A 19,576-nucleotide genomic window follows, 5' to 3' on the forward strand; every position below is an offset into this window, starting at 1 on the left:
CGTTTACTGTGAGCTTGACCTCCTCTTGTGCGGCGAGCTACCACTGTCCAAGGGCCAAAGACATCTAAGCCAGTGTAAGTAAACGGTGGTGACACACTTAGTCGTTCTGGTGGCAAGTCTGACATTTTCTGCACTTCTAGTTTACCACAAAGTTTACGACAGGTTACACATGCATGAAGAATACTGCTTATGCATCTCTTGCCTCCAATAAGCCATAATCCAGCAGCACGAACGGCCCCCTCTGTGAATACGCGGCCTTGGTCCTCCACGCGTTCATGGTAGTGCCTTATGAGTAATGCAGAAACGTGATGCTTGCCAGGTAATATGACTGGGGTTTTTTCTGGGTAACTTAAATCTGCCAGTTTTAATCTGCCTCCGACTCTGAGTAGACCGTCCTCATCTAAGAAAGGATTCAGTTTTGAGAGTGGAACTTTGCTGCTTATGTTTCCTCCCTTAGAGAGTGTTTCAATCTCCTTACTGAATGATTCCTTTTGCACAGAGCGGATTATCACATTCTTGGCTTTTAGCAGCTCACCTACATTGTGTGCTTTTGAACAAAGATGCCAACCGCTGCATGTATCAGATTCATTGGTGGATTTAGAAGAGCAAGCTACATGGATGAGCGATGCAATGGCTCTCTGTAAGGATTTCCAAGAGGAGAATCTCTGAAACCTGTCAGAGGTGAGTTGTTTATCCTTAATTTCTGAGTGGCAAGCTGTCACCATTGGCCTGATTTCTGTACCTGAATCTGGGTCCACAAGTGCAAAGTTATCTGTCATAATGAAGTCATCTTCATGTGACTTATGCAGGAATGCCGGACCTGTAAACCAGTTAGATTTCACGAGTTGAGATGCATGGATGGATCTAGAAGCAATGTCAGCGGGATTGTGCTCTGTGGGTATGTATCGCCACTGCTTTGGTTCTGAAAATTGTCTGATTCTCTTTACCCTGTTGTGGACATAGACGTAGAAACGTTTAGTTTCGTTATAGATGTAGCCAAGTACAATTTTGCTATCACAGTAGAAGGTAATAGCATCTGGTTTGAAGTCAATCTCTTGAACAATGAGTTCTGCTACCTCCACTGCTAAGACTGCTGCACAAAGCTCTAATCGGGGTATAGTAGGCTGGTCTTTTGGCGTCAGTTTTGCTTTTCCTAAGATGAAGCCAATGCTGATCTGTCCATCTCCATCTACTGCCCTGAGATATGCTACAGCTCCTATGGCTTTTGTTGACGCATCAGAGAAAACACAGATTTCTTTGTGCTTTGCCTTTGAATGGGAGTTGGGTGCGTAAGGACGAGGAATGTGGAGGTGTTGCAAGTCTTTCAATGAATGTCTCCATGATTCCCACTCACCGCGTTTCTCTTGTGGCAAAAGTTCATCCCAGTCCGTTCCTTCAATGGATAGCTCTATGAGTAAAAACCTCCCCTGTATAGTGACAGGAGCCACAAGACCGAGAGGATCAAAGAGACTATTGATTACCGATAGGACACCACGGCGTGTGAATGGTTTGTCGTTGACTGATACTTTGAATGTAAATGTGTCAGTCGCAGTTTCCCAATTCAGACCAAGGCTGCGTTGTGTAGGCATAATTGTTCCACTGAGATCGAGGTCTTTGATGTCCTTTGCGTGATCTTCAGTTGGGAATGCTTTGAGTACTTGTAGACTGTTGGATACAATCTTGTGCAACCGCAGGTTTGATTCGGAGAGGGATGATTGTGTTCTCTTTAGTAGGTCTATTGCTTCCTCTTCAGTTGGCAAGGAAATTAGTGCGTCATCCACATAGAATCCACGTTCCACAAAGTGTCTGGTGTCTTGACCATGTTGCGGCACACCCTTCTCTGCTGCTCGTCTTAGGCAGTAAATTGCTACTGCCGGGGATGGGCTGTTGCCAAACACGTGGACTTTCATCTTGTATTCAACAAGGTCCTTGTTAAGGTCATTATCACGGTACCATAGGAAGCGTAGGTAATCTCTATGATCTTCTCTCACAACAAAACAGTGAAACATTTGTTGTATGTCTGCCATCACTGCTACAGACTCTTTCCTGAAGCGCATCAGGACACCAATGAGGCTGTTATTAAGATCTGGTCCAGTGAGGAGCACATTATTGAGAGAGATACCTTCATGCCGTGCGCTGGAGTCAAATACTACCCTGATCTGATCGGGTTTTTTGGGATGATAGACTCCGAATAGAGGTAAGTACCAGCATTCATTTGCCTTTGGTAGTGGAGCTGCAAGTTCTGCATGGTCACTGTCGAATAGTTTTTGCATGAAAGTTACAAACTGTTCTTTCATATCTGGCTTCCGTTCTAGGGTACGTCGCAAGGAAGAGAGGCGGCTTAAAGCTTGATCTCTGTTGTTCGAAAGAACTGGCCGTGGAGACCTAAAGGGAAGAGGTGCCACCCAACTGTTGGAATTATCCTGGAAAACATCTTTCTCCATAATCTTTAGAAAGACTTCGTCCTCGATGGAGAGTGCAGGCTTGTTGTCGTTCTCTGATCTTTTAAATAGAGTCTGACCAAGCTTGTCTGTGTTCATGTTCCAGTGGGTTTCGAAGTCATGAGCTGTATGCAGAGCTGTTAAGTTGCTGGTGATGTTTTCTTTAATGTGTACGTGACTTGTACAAGGAATAAACAGTGAGGGTCTTCCATTTTCTAAGATGTTCGTCTTGAAACTTGAAACACTGGGCTTGTGCACATCTCCTAGGCATACTTCACCAACCAGCACCCATCCTAGGTCGAGTTTTTGGCCAAAGGGTGTGTTGTGTGGGCCGTTAATTTGTTTCCTCACTTTATGAACTCTAAGTATGTCTCGTCCAAGCAACAGTAGGATGTGGGCTTCAGGGTCCAGAGCTGGGATTTCAGATGCAATATGCTTGAGGTGAGGTTGATGGAGAGCAGCTTCAGGTGTTGGAATTTCATCACGGTTGTTGGGTATTTCGTCACATTCAATTAATACTGGAAGTGCAAGACTAATTCCACCCTTTGCTGCTTCAATCCGATAACCATTTGCTTTTCTTCCTGAACACTCAATCAACCCAGCACATGTCTTTAGGCTGTAAGGAGATGCTTTACTATTGATGTTGAATATGTCGAAAAATCTTGACCTGGCCAGAGATCTGTTGCTCTGATCGTCGAGCATAGCATACATCTTTACTGCATTTTCAGGATGCCCTTCAGGAAACACATTGACAAGACATATTTTGGAGCAAGATTTTGTGGAAAGGCCGTGACAAACTTCAGTGCAAAGGGAGCTCACCTCTTGTGTTACTGGAATTTCTCTTACATCCTCCCCGCCATGCAGTAATGGAGGACTTTGGATTTTGGGCGCCCATGAGGGTGGACCAGGATGCAAAGCTGAGTTGTGACTGTCACTGTTGCACTCATCACACTTTAGAATGACTTTGCAATCGCGAGCAAAGTGTGATGATGATGAGCAGCACCTGAAGCAGATCCCTTGCTCTTTTAGGTATGCTATTCGCTCATCGATTGTTTTCAATCTGAAGCCTCGACATTTCCTTAAAGGGTGGGGTTTGTTGTGGATGGGACAGTATCTGGCTGGATCATCTTTAGAAGGCTTTCTGTCTTGGGACGCACTATGAGAGATTTCGGTTTTGTTTACCAACACTGGCGTCTTGAAGTTAGTGTGTTTTACAATGGGTCCTTCATACTGTGGGCGGCAACTACTGGAAAAGGCAAAGCTGGGATCATTACGTGTTTTAGCATGATTGCAAATGAATTGAGTAAAGAACGAGAAAGGAGGGTAAGTGACACCAAATTCTTCTTTAAACTTTGAGCCTTGAGAAATCCATTTCTCTTGTAAGGTGTATGGCAGTTTTTCAACAATGGGCCTGATGCCGCGAGCAGTGTCTAAGTAGGCTAAACCTGGTAGATAGCCGTCTTCCTTGGCTGAGAGCAGCTCCATTAAAAGATCTCCGAGCTCTCTTAGTTTGAGGTTGTCCTTACCTGAAATCCTGGGGAAACTGTCTAACTTCTTAAACAGCGCACTTTCGATTACTTCAGGTGAGCTGTAACATTCATCAAGCCTGTTCCAGACCATTTTCAAGGCTGTGTCTGGGTTTGCTATGTGAACTGCCCTGAGACGTCTCACATATTCTGAAGATTCTTTACCAAGCCACTTTGACAACAAGTCTAGCTCCTCACTGGCTGTAAGACCCAAGTCTTTGATTGTGTTGAAAAAAGAGGACCTCCAGGCTCTGTAACTTTCAGGGCGATCATCAAAGCGTGTTAAACCACTGCTCACCAGCTCACGGCGTGCAAGATATTTCACTAGGTCCATCAATGCCTGAAGTTTCAGAGTGTTGTGGCAAAGATCCTGATACACCACTGCACTTAGGCTGTTGCTGCCATTTATTGCTGACTGATATTTCTTTTGACTCCTCTTTCACGTTTCTTTGGAGTTTTACTTTTTGCAGTTTTGGCACTCTTGGAGATGAAGATGAAGAACATGCATCAAGTACGACATACTGGCTATCATTCACATGCACTATATTTGGTTCAGTTTGAGAGATTAACTGGTTCTGATCCGTTACTTGGTCTGGTTCAGATTTGCAATCGTGAGACTGATCAATTGCTAAGTCGGCCTGCTCACTAAGATATGTAGCTTGGTCCCTGACATAATCACAAACACGTTTTTCTGTGCTTTGTGCAGATGAAGAGTGACTTTTCCTTTCATACGGCTCCTCATCCTCAAACTCTGCTGCTGCTTCTAAAATATCTGCTTCTGCACTAGCAGCTGCAGCCTCTTTTTCCAGATGCAGGGCTTCCAAGTTAGCTTGTAATCTGGCTGTGTCCACCTTAATCGCAATTTCTCTCTCTGCAAAAGTAACTCGTGCTCGTGCAGCCTCTGCCTTAGCTCTAGCACGTGCTGCAGCAACACCAACTGAAGATCTTGAGGATCTTGAAGTTCTTATGGAACTTTTAGAAGATTTGTCAGATGTGCTGTTACTTTTAATTTGTATCTTTCGTGATGTGGTCTCTTTTGGATACCTTTCAGCCATGATGCTCGCTACTTGCTGCTGTATGGGTCTGCCAAGATGTTCAGCCAGCTGAGTTTATGTCATTTCACTTTACTGCTCTCCTTGTGCGTTTCCATATGTGTGAACACAATTCAGCAGCAAGCCAAACTCCCTTCAAATAAAGACTGGAGTCAGGGTGTAGTTTTTCAAAACTCCTGATGTTTACTCCAATATGCTTCAAAGGAGAGTGAAACTATCAAAAACAATACACAAATAAAGTGCTTTTAGTAAACAGAATACAAAATATATACACAATATAAAGGCTAACAGAGCATAGTTACCAGTTGAGCAATTGGTGAATAAAACAACACTTAATTATTACCAATATAGCATAGGAAATAAATAAAATATCCTCAGTTTACACATTTTACAATGATTACTTACTGACAATGCTTTCGAAGGCATAAACATTAAAGAAAAACTGGAGCAGCAGTCACATGGAGCTTAATGCTTGAGAGAGCTAAGCAAACTGAAACTAAAATGGCTGCTCCCTTGCTTAGTCAGGTAATTTTTCAAAATTAGAGTCCCAAGTAAAAAACCTAAAACGATTAATCCCCTTAACGTAACATGCATAGTTCACCTTTGATAAATATGTATTAATTTCTTTTAAACAGTAGTGTCTGTAATGTTGCAAAATGTTATATTTTAAATGAATAATGTTCTTTTGAACTTTCTATTCATCAAAGAATCCTGAAACAAAATTGTACCTAACTGTTTTCAACATTAATAATGATAATATTTTTTCTTGAGCATCAAATCATATTATACTGATTTCTGATGGATCATGTGACACTGAAGACTGGAGTAATGACTGCTGAAAATTCAGCTTTACAATCACAGGAATAAATTTAAAAAATACTTTACATTGTAATAATATAATAATACTGTTTCTACTGTATTTTGGATCAAATAAATGCAGCCTTGATAAACCAAGAGACTTCTTTTTAAAATATAAAACATCTTCTACAGATCTCAAACTTTTGAATGGTACACAGCAAAAACTCCAGTGTTAAATTAACTCTCCTGGGAGTTAGCTCAAGAGTGTTAAAGTGTTAAAATATGAGTGTTAAATTAACACTCAAGAGTGTTAAAGTTAATGAGCTAATTAAGTGATTAATTGAATGATGATTGACCATCATTGAAGACACCTGATGTTAACAAGCAGAATCACTGAAGGAGAAAATCTCATTTTCGAAGTCACCATTATGGTGATTATTGTTTGCTTTTGTTGGCCTCTTGACCCTTAAACTATTAACATTAGATTTAGTTTGGCTGTTGTAATTGAGTTACAACTGCCAGATGAACTAAGAGAAAAGGTGATCAGGTGTTGTTGGTTATGGTTTGACATAATCATCGTTTGACCAGAATCACAAAACTCATTTAGAGTGTTAGGTTTACCTTGTTGATTACAGCAACACTATAAATCTATAGCAAACATTTTTCAGCACTTTCAATATAATCCAAAATATTTCTTAAAATTAGTTCTTATCAAAAGAGTTTGAAAATTTATTTTATTTAGACACACTGACATCAATAATCAGCCTGTGAATCTCAACAATGGTGACAATAATAAAACATGTTGAAGTGCATTATGGGCTCCACCTATCAAAACTCATTCATGGCTCCCATCATGCATTGCAGTATGAATAAATTATGATCTGAATTGTCTTAGTAATTTCCTTTTCCTAATTGAATATTCTGTTTGTCACCATTGTTGGGATTCATACACTGATTATTGATGTCTGTGAGTGCCTAAAAGAAAGATTTTTTTTTTTATCAGAACAATAAAGAAAGCATTTTTTAAGAAAGCATTTGAATTGTATCAAAAATTCTGGATCTTGCGCTGTAGAATCACTGTGATGCTGTAATAAACAAAATACATTTAAGTCAGAGATCATGCTCTAAATTAGTTCAGATTCAGGTCAACTGATGATTTTGTTAAAACATAACCAACACCATCAGATCATATTTTCTCTTTGTTCATCTGGCAGTTATAACTGTTACAACAGCCAAACAAAATTTAAAGTAAAAAATTTAAGGGTTAACTGCCCAACTGAAGCAAACACTGATCTCCATAACGGTGACTTAAAATTGTGATTTTTCACCTTCAAAGATTCTACTTGTTAACATCAGGTGTCTTCAATGTTGGTCCATCATCACTCAATTAATCACTTAATTATCTCATTAACTTTAACACTGCTTCAGTGTTAATTTAACACTCTTGAGTGTGGAGTCATATAAACTCCCTGGAGAGTTAATTTAACACTGGAGTTTTTGCTGTGTATGTGTAATGAGATTTAATGTCAAATCTCATTGATTTAGCGATATAACATCAACATCACAAATGACATGAGACAAACGTAAAGCTATGGCCGAACGGGGTAGAGTTGAACCCAGTGTCACCTCTGCGAGCGGGAGAGGGGGCGGGGTATGAAGTGTCTCATTTGCATTTAAAGAGACCGCACCAAAACGAGTTGCTCTCAGACACACATCAGAAAAGGGGCCTGTGAAGCTATAATAATGAGGAATTCAGACCCAAGCAAATGTATGATTTATATGTAAGAAGGAACGATTTAAAAGCATGATATGTACCCTTTAAAGGTTGTATTAGCGATTTCAGGCCAATCACCGACAGGGGGTGAAACCAAAATAAATAGTGTTCCAACCAATCACCGACAGGGGGTGTTGTGAGGTTTTGCTCTGCCTTCGCGTGCAGCCGTGCACGAGCGCAAAACCTTACAACGCCCCCTGTCGGTGATTGGTTGGAACACTATTTATTTTGGTTTTGAGTGGTTGGTGAACCCACTTGTTTTTGTGTGCAGATCTCAGAGCCTAGGCTGCCTACAGAGACGTGTTTTTTTGACGACCTGATTATGGGGCGGGCAGCTAGCGGATCGTTAGGAAAGATTAGATGAATGTGGTCATTTATGTTTGGGCCTGAAATCGCTGATACAACCTTTAAAGGGAGCGCTATTTACAATCTAAATAATAGTTTTGTTTTTTGTGCTTCTAGAGGACCAGTGGTTATGTTCACACAGTAAATTAGTACTGCACTGAAAAAGCTTTTTCACATAACAGTAGGGCTGGGCGATATATCGCATGATATTGTTATGCGCATCTCCTCAGTAAAGCCGGTTCCTTGATTAGTTGTAAATCACCTTCACCTGCTTTCAGATGGAAGATATGATGCAGATATGAGTGTTAAATTAACACTCACGAGTGTTAAAGTTAATGAGATAATTAAGTGATTAATTTAGTGATGATTGAGCATTATTGAAGACACCTGATGTTAACAAGCAGAATCACTGGAGAAAATCACAAATTGTAAGCCACCGTTATGGCGATCAGTGTTTGCTTTAGTTGGGCTCTTGACCCTTATACTTTCAATTTAAATTTTGTTTGTTTGCTGTTATTGTTTTATAACAGTCAAATGAACAAAGAAAAGTGTGATCTGATAGTGTTGGTTATGTTTTGGCATAATCATGCAGTGACCTGAAAAATGAAGCTTATTGAGGTTAATTTGGTTTAACTTGTTAGCAACAGCTTTGTGATTCTACAGCATATGATTATCAGTATTTTTCTTATAATCCAAATATTTAATAAATATTTTTCTGATCAAAACACTTTCAAATAAATTTATTTAGAAACACAGACATCAATAATCAGCCTGTGAATCTCAACAATGGTGACAATAATAATGCATGTTGCAGTGGCTGCCACCAATCACAACTCATTAATGGCTCCCATCATGCATTGCGGTATGAATAAATTATGATCTGAATTGTCTATGTAATTTACTTTTCCTAATTGAATATTCTGCTCGTCACCATTGTTGAGATGCATTGACTCAATCTTGACGTTTGTGTGTGCCTGAAAGAAAGATTTTTTTTTAAACAACTTTTAAGAAATCCTTTATATTATATCTAAAATTCTGGATATTTATGCAGAATCACAGTTATGCTGTAACCAACAGCATGAATCACAAACAAAGATCAAATGATGATTGTCATAATATAACCAACATAATTAGATCACTTTTTGTCTTTGTTGATCTGGCAGTTATACCTCGGATACAACAGCCAAACAAAATCTAAAGTTATTAATCCAAGGGTCAAGAGCCCAACTAAAGCAAACAATGATCGCCATAACGGTGGCTTACAATTTTAGATTTTCTCCTTCTTTAGATGCTCAATCATAACTCAATTAATCACTTTATTATCTCATTAACTTCAACACTCTTGAGTGTGGACTCATATACACTCACAGGAGTGTTAATTTAACACTGGAGTTTTTGCTGTGTACAAAGAGCCGTAGTTAACTGACAAGCTGAGCCATATCGCATCAATATCGCGGACGTATCGCCAGCGATAATTAATGTGAAATGGCTCAGCTTGTCAGTTAACTACGGCTCTTTGTAGTAAATGCCGCTCCATCTGAAAGCAGGTGAAGGCGATTTACTACTAATCAAGGAACCGGCTTTACTGACGAGATGCGCATAACAATATCGTGCGATATATCGCCCAGCCCTAGAACTGATCCATCCTAACAACGAGAGTAAATGAAGACTGCTATTTTCATTCTTCATCTTCGAGTCGATTTTTATCATTAGAGGGTAGTTGTGTACACATTTATGTTCAAACACCATGTAAAAGTGAATTTTGCATAATAGGTGCCCTCTATTTAACAAGGTTTTGCATATCGCATTTTTCTTCAATATCACATAACCCTATTTGAGATCAACCAACTAAATGTGGAGTCGCTCATTCTGGCTGATAAGAAACTAACGAGTCTGTTTCTCAACACATGAAAATTAACCACTTACTGTGATTTCAGACTGTGATTGTTTTTCATACGAGTGAATAAAGAAGATAACTTCTGGGAAGATAACAAACCTCTGCATGGATCATCTTCATGTGCAGCTTCAGGTCACTTTTTAAAGCAAAACTCATTCCACAATGATCGCACGTGTGCGGTTTCTCTCTGCTGTGGATCCTCTCATGTTTTTTCAGAGTTGATAACTGACTGAATCTCTTCTCACAGTGTGAACACTTGTAAGGTTTTTCTCCAGTGTGGATCCTCTCATGTGTTTTCAGAGATGATGACACACTGAATCTCTTGTCACAGTGTGAACACTTGTACGGTTTTTCTCCAGTGTGGATCCTCTCATGTTTTTTCAGATTTGCTGACTGATTGAATCTCTTGTCACAGTGTGAACACTTGTAAGGTTTTTCTCCAGTGTGAATTCTCTGGTGCTGTATTAAACTTTGTGCTAAAGTAAAAGTCTTCTCACACTCAAAGCACATGTACTCTCTCACACTAGTATCTATTCTTTGATGAAGTTGTAAACTGTACAGCAGTGAAAAACTCTTTCCACATACAGAACATGAATGTGGCTTCTCCTTCGTATGAACCATCAGGTGTGTCTTCAGGTTTGATGCCCTAAGAAATGCTTTTCCACACTGATCACATCTAAACGGCTTCTCTCCAGTGTGGATCCTCATGTGAACATTAAGGTGTGCTGATTGTGCAAAACTCTTCCCACACTGATCACATGTGTGAGGCTTCTCTCCAGTGTGGATCATCATGTGTTGACTAAGATTTGCTTTTAGTGTGAAACTCTTCCCACACAGATCACATGAGAACGGCTTCTCTCCAGTATGAACTCTCATGTGCTGCTTGAGATTACGTTTGTCTATGAAACTCTTACCACTCTGAGTGCAGGGGAGCTGCTTCTCCCCAGTGTGGATCCTCATGTGAATCTCTAAACTATCTTTCCTTGAGAAACTTTTCCCGCACTGATCACAAGAGAACGGCTTCTCTCCGGTGTGGATCCTCATGTGAATCTCAAGATTACCTGTGTCTGAGTACAGGTTGTAGATTTCTTGGCTCTTCTTCTCTTTAAAAATTTATTTTTAGTCTTTGAGCGACTCAAAGGTTTTTCTCCAGGTTTGACATGATGTTCCTCCACTTCACCTTCACTCTCCTCCTTCACTTCACTCTCCTCCTTCACTTCACTCAGTTCTTCACTCTCCTCCTTCACTTCACTCAGTTCTTCACTCTCCTCCTTCACTTCACTCAGTTCTTCACTCTCCTCCTTCACTTCACTCAGTTCTTCACTCTCCTCCTTCACTTCACTCAGGTCTGAAATGAAAGAAAATGTTTTAATTTTCAGCATATCAAAATAATTCAAAGAGAAATATAAAGTGAAAAAAATGCCCTGTAAAATAACGGTAATCTACTGGCAGCTGTAGTTGCCAGCAATGTACTGTTAATTTACAGCATTTTACCGTTAATTTACGGCTCTCCTTTTTTACAGTATGTTACCGTAAAAATACCATGGCAGGTAACTCATATAATATGGAAAACCGATTGCTTTAAACAGTTCAAGTTCAAAAACTAGTATTTATACTTATAGTATCGTATAATTCCTTCTTTAGAGTCCACTGAAAATGAATATCTCTTTATATAAAACTGCAAACACCTAATATGTAATAGTGAATTAATTAAAAACATTTTAACTAAAGTCTTTGCAGTTCGTATAGCGAACAATAGCACACATGTATGTGTTAAAGAACATAGCAAGGAGATTGTCACTACATCAGCAACTACACAGTTACTGCTTTTAAATAAAGCAACAGTCAGCATAACATCAGTGTTTCTCTGCTCATCTCTGACTGAAGCACAGGCTCTGCTCTCCGGCACAATGGTGACCCACAAAACTAATTAATTAAACTAAAAGATCTCTCCTATATCATCTTGTGCAAAACACATAAAACACTTCACTTTCATATTTACTCTCCTTATCAGTTATTGACTTTGCATTACTTTTTTTCTATGAACTTTCACTAATATTTCAGTGAAATGAACTTCTTTTGTTTAATACATCTGACTGTTACATTTTACAGAATATTACTGTTTTTCCTTGATTTTACGGTAATCTACTGGCAGCTGTGGTTGCCAGTAAATTGCTGTTTTTCTACAGTTTTATACCGTAAATTAATTTACAGTTGATTACCGTTAAAATACGCTTCACTCTGTTTTTTTTTTTTATCTGACACATTTAAGCCTTTCAACCCCACTGCAAAATCTTCAGTTTTAAATGAACACTTGTGTGTCCACACTACAGAGTGTTGGAGTAACACTGAAGCAGTGTTGAAGTTAATTATATAATTCAGTGATTAATCAACTGATGATTGAGCATTAGTGATGAACACCTGATGTTAACAAGCAGAATCACTGAAGGACAGAGGAACAACAAGAAGATAAAAAAGCGAAACACAAGAACTACAACTGAATTCAGCCACAGAAGATATTAAATCTCTGAAGATCTCAGCAGAGGAGGATTAAACAACTCCAAAAAATAGCATTAGCTTCACTTATTACTAACCAGATTGACTTTATTTTTTCTAGGGCTGCACGATTAATCGCACGATGTTGTTATGCGCATCTAATCAGTAAAGCCGGTTCCTTGATTAGTAGTAAATAGCCTTCACCTGCTTTCAGATGGACGATATGATGCAGATATGAGTGTTAAATTAACACTCAAGAGTGTTAAAGTTAATGAGATAATTAAGTGAATAATTTAGTGATCATTGAGCATTATTGAAGACACCTGATGATAACAAGCAGAATCACTGAAGGAGAAAATCTCAAATTGTAAGCAACCGTTATGGCGATAAGTGTTTGCTTTAGTTGGGCTCTTGATCCTTATACTTTAAGTTTAAATTTTGTTTGTCGGCTGTTATTGATTTATTACAGTCAAACGATCAAAGACAAGTGTGATCTGATAGTGTTGGTTATGATTTGACATAATCATGCTGTGATCTGAAAAATGAAACTCATTCAGATGATCTGGTTTAACTTGATAGCAACAGTTTAGTGATTCTACAGCATATGATAATTGTATTTTTCTTATAATCCAAAACATTTAATAAAAATTGTCCTGATCAAAACACTTTCAAATGCATTTCTTTAGAAACACACACATCAATAATCAGCCTGTGAATCTCAACCGTGGTGACAATAATAATCCTTGTTGCCACCAATCACAACTCATTAATGGCTCCCATCATGCATTTTAATTATAAATTACAATCTGAATTGTCTATGTAATTTATTTTTCCTAATTGAATATTCTGCTCGTCACCATTGTTGAGATGCATTGACTGAATCTTGATATCTGTGTGTGCCTACAAGAAAGTTTTTTTTTTTTTCAACTTTTAAGAACTCCTTTATATTATATCTCAAATTCTCAATATTTATGCAGAATCTCAGTTATGCTGTAACCAACAGCATTAATCACAAACATTTAGTTCAGATGATAAATGTCATAATATAACCAACACCATTAGATCAATTTTTTTCGCATAACAACATCGTGCGATTAATCGTGCAGCCCTAATTTTTTCATACGTCTACATTAATTCCTTTTGAGTATTAACAGAGGTTTATATGTTGTTTTGTTTCATTTGACGTTACCATTATGAAGATCAGTGTTTGCTTTAGTTGGGCTCTTGACCCTTGACTTTAACATTAGCTTATTTTTGCCTACTTTAAGTGTGTATTTTTAATACACATTTGTTGTGGCGAAAACAAAGCCAACAAAAATGAGATCAGGTGTTGATGATCATGAAGTCATTATGTAATGTATGGATCACCGGTCTCAGCCTGTGTCTATTCCTTACCAATAATGTGTAGATTATATTACTAGACTGTGAAACTACAGCAAAAGATCAAGAAGTACTGCGTAATCAAGCAGTACTGCGTAAGTTCAGCCAATGAATCTCTGCAATGGTGACAATCAACAAAAAAGATAACATTAAATTTGAACATCTCAAAATACGCAACTAAAAGTCAACACAAAACCAAAAGCAAAAATAAAAGTAAAAAGTAAAAATTAAAGCAAATAACCAGACAATTCAGCTGCATAATTTATTCATGCTGCAATGCATGCTGGGAGTCATGGCTTTTTTTTGGTACCCAACATGCATTGCAGCATAAAACTTATGATTGTCACCATTGTTGAGATCTATACACCGATTATTGATGCCTGTGTGTGTCTAGCTGATCAAGAAGTTCAAAATGTTCTGAGTATAACCTTTTTAAAATCAGTAATATTTTCTGGACGTCAAATCCCCGATAGATCTCAATCTGTAAAATCACAATGACAACAAAATCAAAACTATAAAACAGCAACCATTTAACAACTTTAGGCAGCAAATGAGATCAGTAAATCTGGCCATTATATTATGATTGTGACTATTAACAACCAGCCATTGTCATCCTGTTGTCTTCAGCTTTGTGCCATAGCAAATGTATTTTAAAGACACAGCTACAGCAGCCAAAGAACAACTAATGATCAAAAGTCAAGTGTCAAGAGACCAACTAAAGCAATCACTGATCACCATTATGGTAACATCAAATGAAAATAAAATGACGTCTAAACCTCTGTCACCTTTTAATAAGAACTTCTGTAGACGTCTGACAGAAATAAAGTTAGTCTGGTTAGTAATAAGTGAAGCTGGTAATGCTGTTTGTGGAGATGTCTAAGGCTCTGCTGAGATCTTTTGCTAAGATTTAATGTCTTGTATCTAGATTTAATCTTTTTTTCTGTTCTTCTTGTTCCTCTTTCCTTCAGTGATTCTGATTGTTAACAGCAGGTGTTCATCAGGGTCTCAATTAACTTAGAAAATTAACTGAATTATTCACTCAGTCAATTGGACTATATTAGTGAACTAATGTAGGGAATAGTGCATGAGGGTGTAGGATATGATTTGGAACACAGCCTCTGAGTGTCGACTTTGAGCGCTGTTAATTCACAGTCTATTCCTGTAGGCTACTTTCTCGAAAACAAGAAATATCACCCCGAATGCATTTTTTCTACGGTATATTGCTGTTTAAATGGAAAAAAGCATGTTACTGTAAAATTTGGCCGTTTTTTTACAGCATTTTTTTACAGTGGATATAAAAGTCGATTTTACGTGCTATTTATAGCTCATACGTTCATGAAACATACACAGATCATAGAAGATAGCACATCATTATTTACAGCAGATTCTCATGATTAAAATATAATCTATTGCAGCGGTTTTCAATAGGTGAGGCACAGGGGAGGCGCAACACGCAAAGAAAAAAAAACAGTATACAGCTCTATTGATAACAGTAATTGTGCATTTATTAGCTTTAAAAAATGCATCGTTACCTTGTCCCAATTCAACAGAAGTCAGCATTAAGGGAGGAGACAGGACCCAGCAAAAAACGTAGGAAATTAGATCCTGAGTACTTAAATGGTGCTTTTTCACTGCATGGTACGGTACGGCTCGCTTTAAATGGGCTTCCGGTTGAAATGGCGGCGTGAATGGTCGTGTAATCAGTAGCTCCCAATAGTCAGTCAGATTTATCTCCTGAAATTCAAATACTAAACTCGTATTCTGATTAAAAAATGAGTGGGGGTGGAAGAATGAAAAGTCGAAAAACGAAAAACTTTTCGTAATCAAGCAAAAGGGAAGGAACAAAGTATAATCGAGGACGCAGGCACTTCACCTGAAAGGGATGGCGATGCGGGGGAAGCCAAGCTAACAGGCGAAGACGAACAGACTGTGGCTTACGTTGGACTTGAAACTAATATAAAGGCGACAGAAGCATCTTATCGTGCAACCCCATAACATCAGCGAAACATTGCTACTCACTGCAGCTAGAGATATGTGTTCAGTGATGCTGGGAGAAGCAGCTGCTGCTAAACTTGACGTGATCCCCATCTCTGACAATACCAGCGACGAATATCAGACATGGCTTGTGATGTTAAAGAGCAGGTCCTGGACTATGTTCGTGAAAGCCCCTTTCACACCATTCAGCTGGACAAGTCCACTGACGTCGCACACTGTGCTCAATTTATGGTGTACGTTCGCTTTATCAAGGAGCTCAGTGTGCGGGAAGATTTTTTTTTTACGTTCCTCTAGGGCTGGACAATAATTCAATATCAATATATATCGCAATATTTTTTTTTCGATAACGGTGATATGATTTTTAAACACATTTTCGATATTTCAATAGAGGGTATGCACGTGACGTCACCGTTGGCCGGAGTGACTGCGGTTACGCCCACAAGAGGCAAAAAGACTGAGCGGCAGCATTGGTTTTCAGCGTGAATGCTGCGGAAAAACACACAAAACGCGTCTAAAACGGGAAAGAGCTTTGAGACTGACTGTACAACTAGATTGGACAAGAAATATGAGGTATATTTTTACAGACTACCTAAAGCTACAGAACAGAGAAGCAAATAGATCGCTGCAATTCATAGAAACAACTGGACTCCAGGCAGCGAAAGGTGGATTTGCAGTTATCATTTTTGTGTCAATATGCTGAATTAAGTGGTAAAATCATTCTCTATATATTGTATTGTTATATATTGCAGTGACAACTCATCAATCAAATATTTACCACTGTATATTCTGTATAATTTGACATTTTTAAATAAACACTGACAAAAAACTATACAAGTTTTAAGTCTAGACGATATGATGATATATATATAACATTGATATAAGTGATCACCTGGATTTAGACCTGCCTATATTGTATTTATATAAAGCGTTCACAGGCAAATTTGCTGTATGTATTTCCCCGGTGTCAAAATCAGGCACATATAAATGTCAGGAAACACGATTCCTGACTGCATGTCAATATCCATGGATCACTGGATCTTTAGTAAGTTGTAAGGAACACTATATTGAGTCCAATCTTTAGTTTAAACTGATAATCGTTTGTTTTACTTGCGTTTTCGCAGTTTCCCCTATTAAATCCAGTCACGCAGCTGCTCTTCTGCCACTCAGTCCGGCTGAGGGGGCGTGTTCCGGGGGGAAAGTGACGTTAATGCATTCCCTCTATATACATAGCAGCATTTGTCACTGACTGACGTTAGGCGCGCAGCCGTCAGAAAGAGCAGAACACAATTGGCTACTTTCGTGATGACGTACACCACAGACACGCAGCCACTGCTCAGAGCAGCGGATCTCCAACGCGGCAAGTTTCAGCCACAGAATGAGCGCCCCTGACCGCAATACAAATGTGACTGAACGAGCTTCCACAAGTGAGGAGAAAGCAGACGAAATAGTATATAAGAGAGGAAAGACTTATTCAGTGGTATAAATTTAGTGGTGTTTCGGTGTTTCAGCGTGCTGCAAAATGTGCCGGAGTGTGACTGCCGAGTCCGACTAGCAGCGGGAACACATCAAACGAGGATCAGGAGATAGACTGTGCCGATGCGCGTGTCCGCGGCCAGGAACGTTGCGTCCACACTCTAAAAATAGCTCACCGAAAGTTCTAATGAGCAGGTATCGCTCCCTGTGAATGTCCTGACGCGCACACACACACGACGACCAGAATCCAGTTCTCTTTCTTTAGCGCTTGAATAATAACACACACATTTATGCCAAAATGTCCGTTTTGTCAATTGTATCCTCACAAGAACAGTCTAAATGAGTTAAATAAAATCTTAAATGAAAGTTAAGAGTAGCCTAAATGAGAAAATTAAATGCGTAAGATCCTCTCATCAGCGACAGATCTTAAAGGGACAGCAGCCAATTCTGTCTGTCAGTTAAGTTAACCAAAGAACAAAGGGGAACAGAGCAAATTACTCACTGATCTTGTCTAAAGAACGTTTGTAGATTTAATAAGGATTAATCTATATTTAATTTATAATTTATGCAGTTCAGACTATTTGATAACCTTATTCAATTTCTGTATATTTCAGTTTTATTTACACACAAAACATTAATGGTGAACATTTTTGACTTTATAAAATGATTATCTCAAGTCTTGAAAAAAGTAAGACATATTTTTGTTATACATAGTTTAGTAGCCTACTTTTATTTTTGGCAGAATTTATCTGTCACAAGATCAGGCGGAAGCAAGTGCAAGTTAACTCTTTTATTATAGTCAGAAGACACAAAGACAATCTCAAGAATCTCAGCAGATGGTGGCGCAGGGACTCGGTGGTCAGCGTGCAGATGATGGTGAATCCAGAGCGGGTGATGGTGAATCCAGTGCGGGTGAAGGTGAATCCAGTGCAGGGTAAAATCCAGACGAGACAGGACACGAAGACACCGAACAGGAACTCAAACTGGAACAGACTGCAACAAGGACACGAAGCACGACACGGAGGACACCAAACCAACGATCTGACAAAGAGAGGAGATTGTGATGAGTCTTTATAGTGAGGTGAATTGGCAGCAGCTGGCGCTGATAATGAGATCAGCCGGTGATCAGATGAACGAGCGGTCACGCCCACTCACACGCGCTCATACTCACAAAACAACAATAACACGAGACATGAAGAAAACAGCAAACTCATGAATCGTGACAGTACCCACTCTCCTAGGAACGCCTCCTGGCGTCCCCAGACTCCCTTACCTGTCGATTGTAATCATCAATAAGGGAGTGATCCAGAATGTCTCTAGCAGGCACCCAACTTCTCTCCTCCGGACCGTAACCTTCCCAGTCCACCAAGTACTGGAACCCGCGTCCCCTCCTCCTTGAGTCCAGAATACGATAAACCGAATATGTGGTCTCCCCGTCTACGAGTCGCGGCGGTGGGGGAACCGGGACAGGCGGATTAATACGAGAACGAAAAACTGGCTTAATTTTGGATACATGAAAAACGGGATGAATTCTCCTGTACACTGGAGGAAGATTGAGGCGGACTGCCACCGGACTAATAATCTTGGTGACAGTAAACGGGCCAATGAATTTGGGAGCAAGCTTATTCGAAACGGAACGGAGAGGAATGTTCTTGGTAGAAAGCCACACTTTGGAACCGACGACGTATACGGGAGGCCTCCGCCGGTGGCGGTCGGCCTTGGCCTTGGTGCGCGCTCCCACTTGGAGTAGAGTCTCCCGGGCTCTAGTCCAAGTGCGGTGACACCTCTGGACAAAGGCGTGAGCGGAGGGAACCGCGACTTCGGGTTCCAGACTAGGAAAAATTGGTGGCTGGTACCCTATGCTACACTCAAACGGAGATAGGCCCGTGGATGATACTGGTAATGAATTGTGGGCGTACTCCACCATTGAAAGTTGTTGACTCCATGAGGAAAAATTCTTGAAACCATACATCGCAACGTTCTCTCCAAATCCTGGTTGGCTCTCTCAGTTTGGCCATTGCTCTGGGGATGAAACCCTGAGGACAGGCTAACAGTCGCACCCAGTAATCAACAAAACTCTTGCCAAAATTTGGACACAAATTGGGGACCTCTGTCGGAAACCACGTCTGTCGGGAGGCCATGTAACCGAAAGACGTGGTTAACGACTGTTACTGCTGTCTCCTTCGCTGAGGGCAATTTGGGCAAGGGAATAAAGTGGGCCGCCTTCGAGAACCGGTCCACCACGGTTAAGACTACCGTGTTACCCTGAGAGGGTGGGAGGGCGGTGACAAAATCTAGAGCGATGTGGGACCAGGGTCTCGAAGGGACCGGCAACGGTTGAAGGAGCCCATCTGGGGGTCGATTGGAAGTCTTACCAGTGGCACAAACTGAGCAAGCCA

At 39.8% G+C, this 19,576-nt stretch overlaps 2 protein-coding genes and 1 pseudogene across 3 annotated transcripts in view; 1 reads left to right on the top strand and 2 right to left on the bottom strand.

Moving 5' to 3' along the window:
- Positions 1-19,576, bottom strand: part of LOC143746127 (uncharacterized) — a 341,659-nt pseudogene that overhangs the window by 305,744 nt on the left and 16,339 nt on the right. The gene's annotated exons all lie outside the window — the stretch shown is intronic.
- LOC143746085 (uncharacterized) overlaps positions 1-19,576 on the top strand; it is a 317,610-nt gene that overhangs the window by 196,527 nt on the left and 101,507 nt on the right. The window lies entirely within an intron of this gene.
- Positions 9,888-10,907, bottom strand: LOC143746046 (uncharacterized). The gene has a single exon (XM_077237766.1). The coding sequence runs from the start codon at positions 10,875-10,877 to the stop codon at positions 9,888-9,890; it is 990 nt and encodes a 329-aa protein (XP_077093881.1). The 5' UTR covers positions 10,878-10,907.

This window comes from Siphateles boraxobius, unplaced genomic scaffold (genome assembly GCF_051911475.1).
Source record: "Siphateles boraxobius isolate OS27281-9 unplaced genomic scaffold, OSU_SipBor_1 21, whole genome shotgun sequence".
Lineage (NCBI taxonomy): Eukaryota > Metazoa > Chordata > Actinopteri > Cypriniformes > Leuciscidae > Siphateles > Siphateles boraxobius.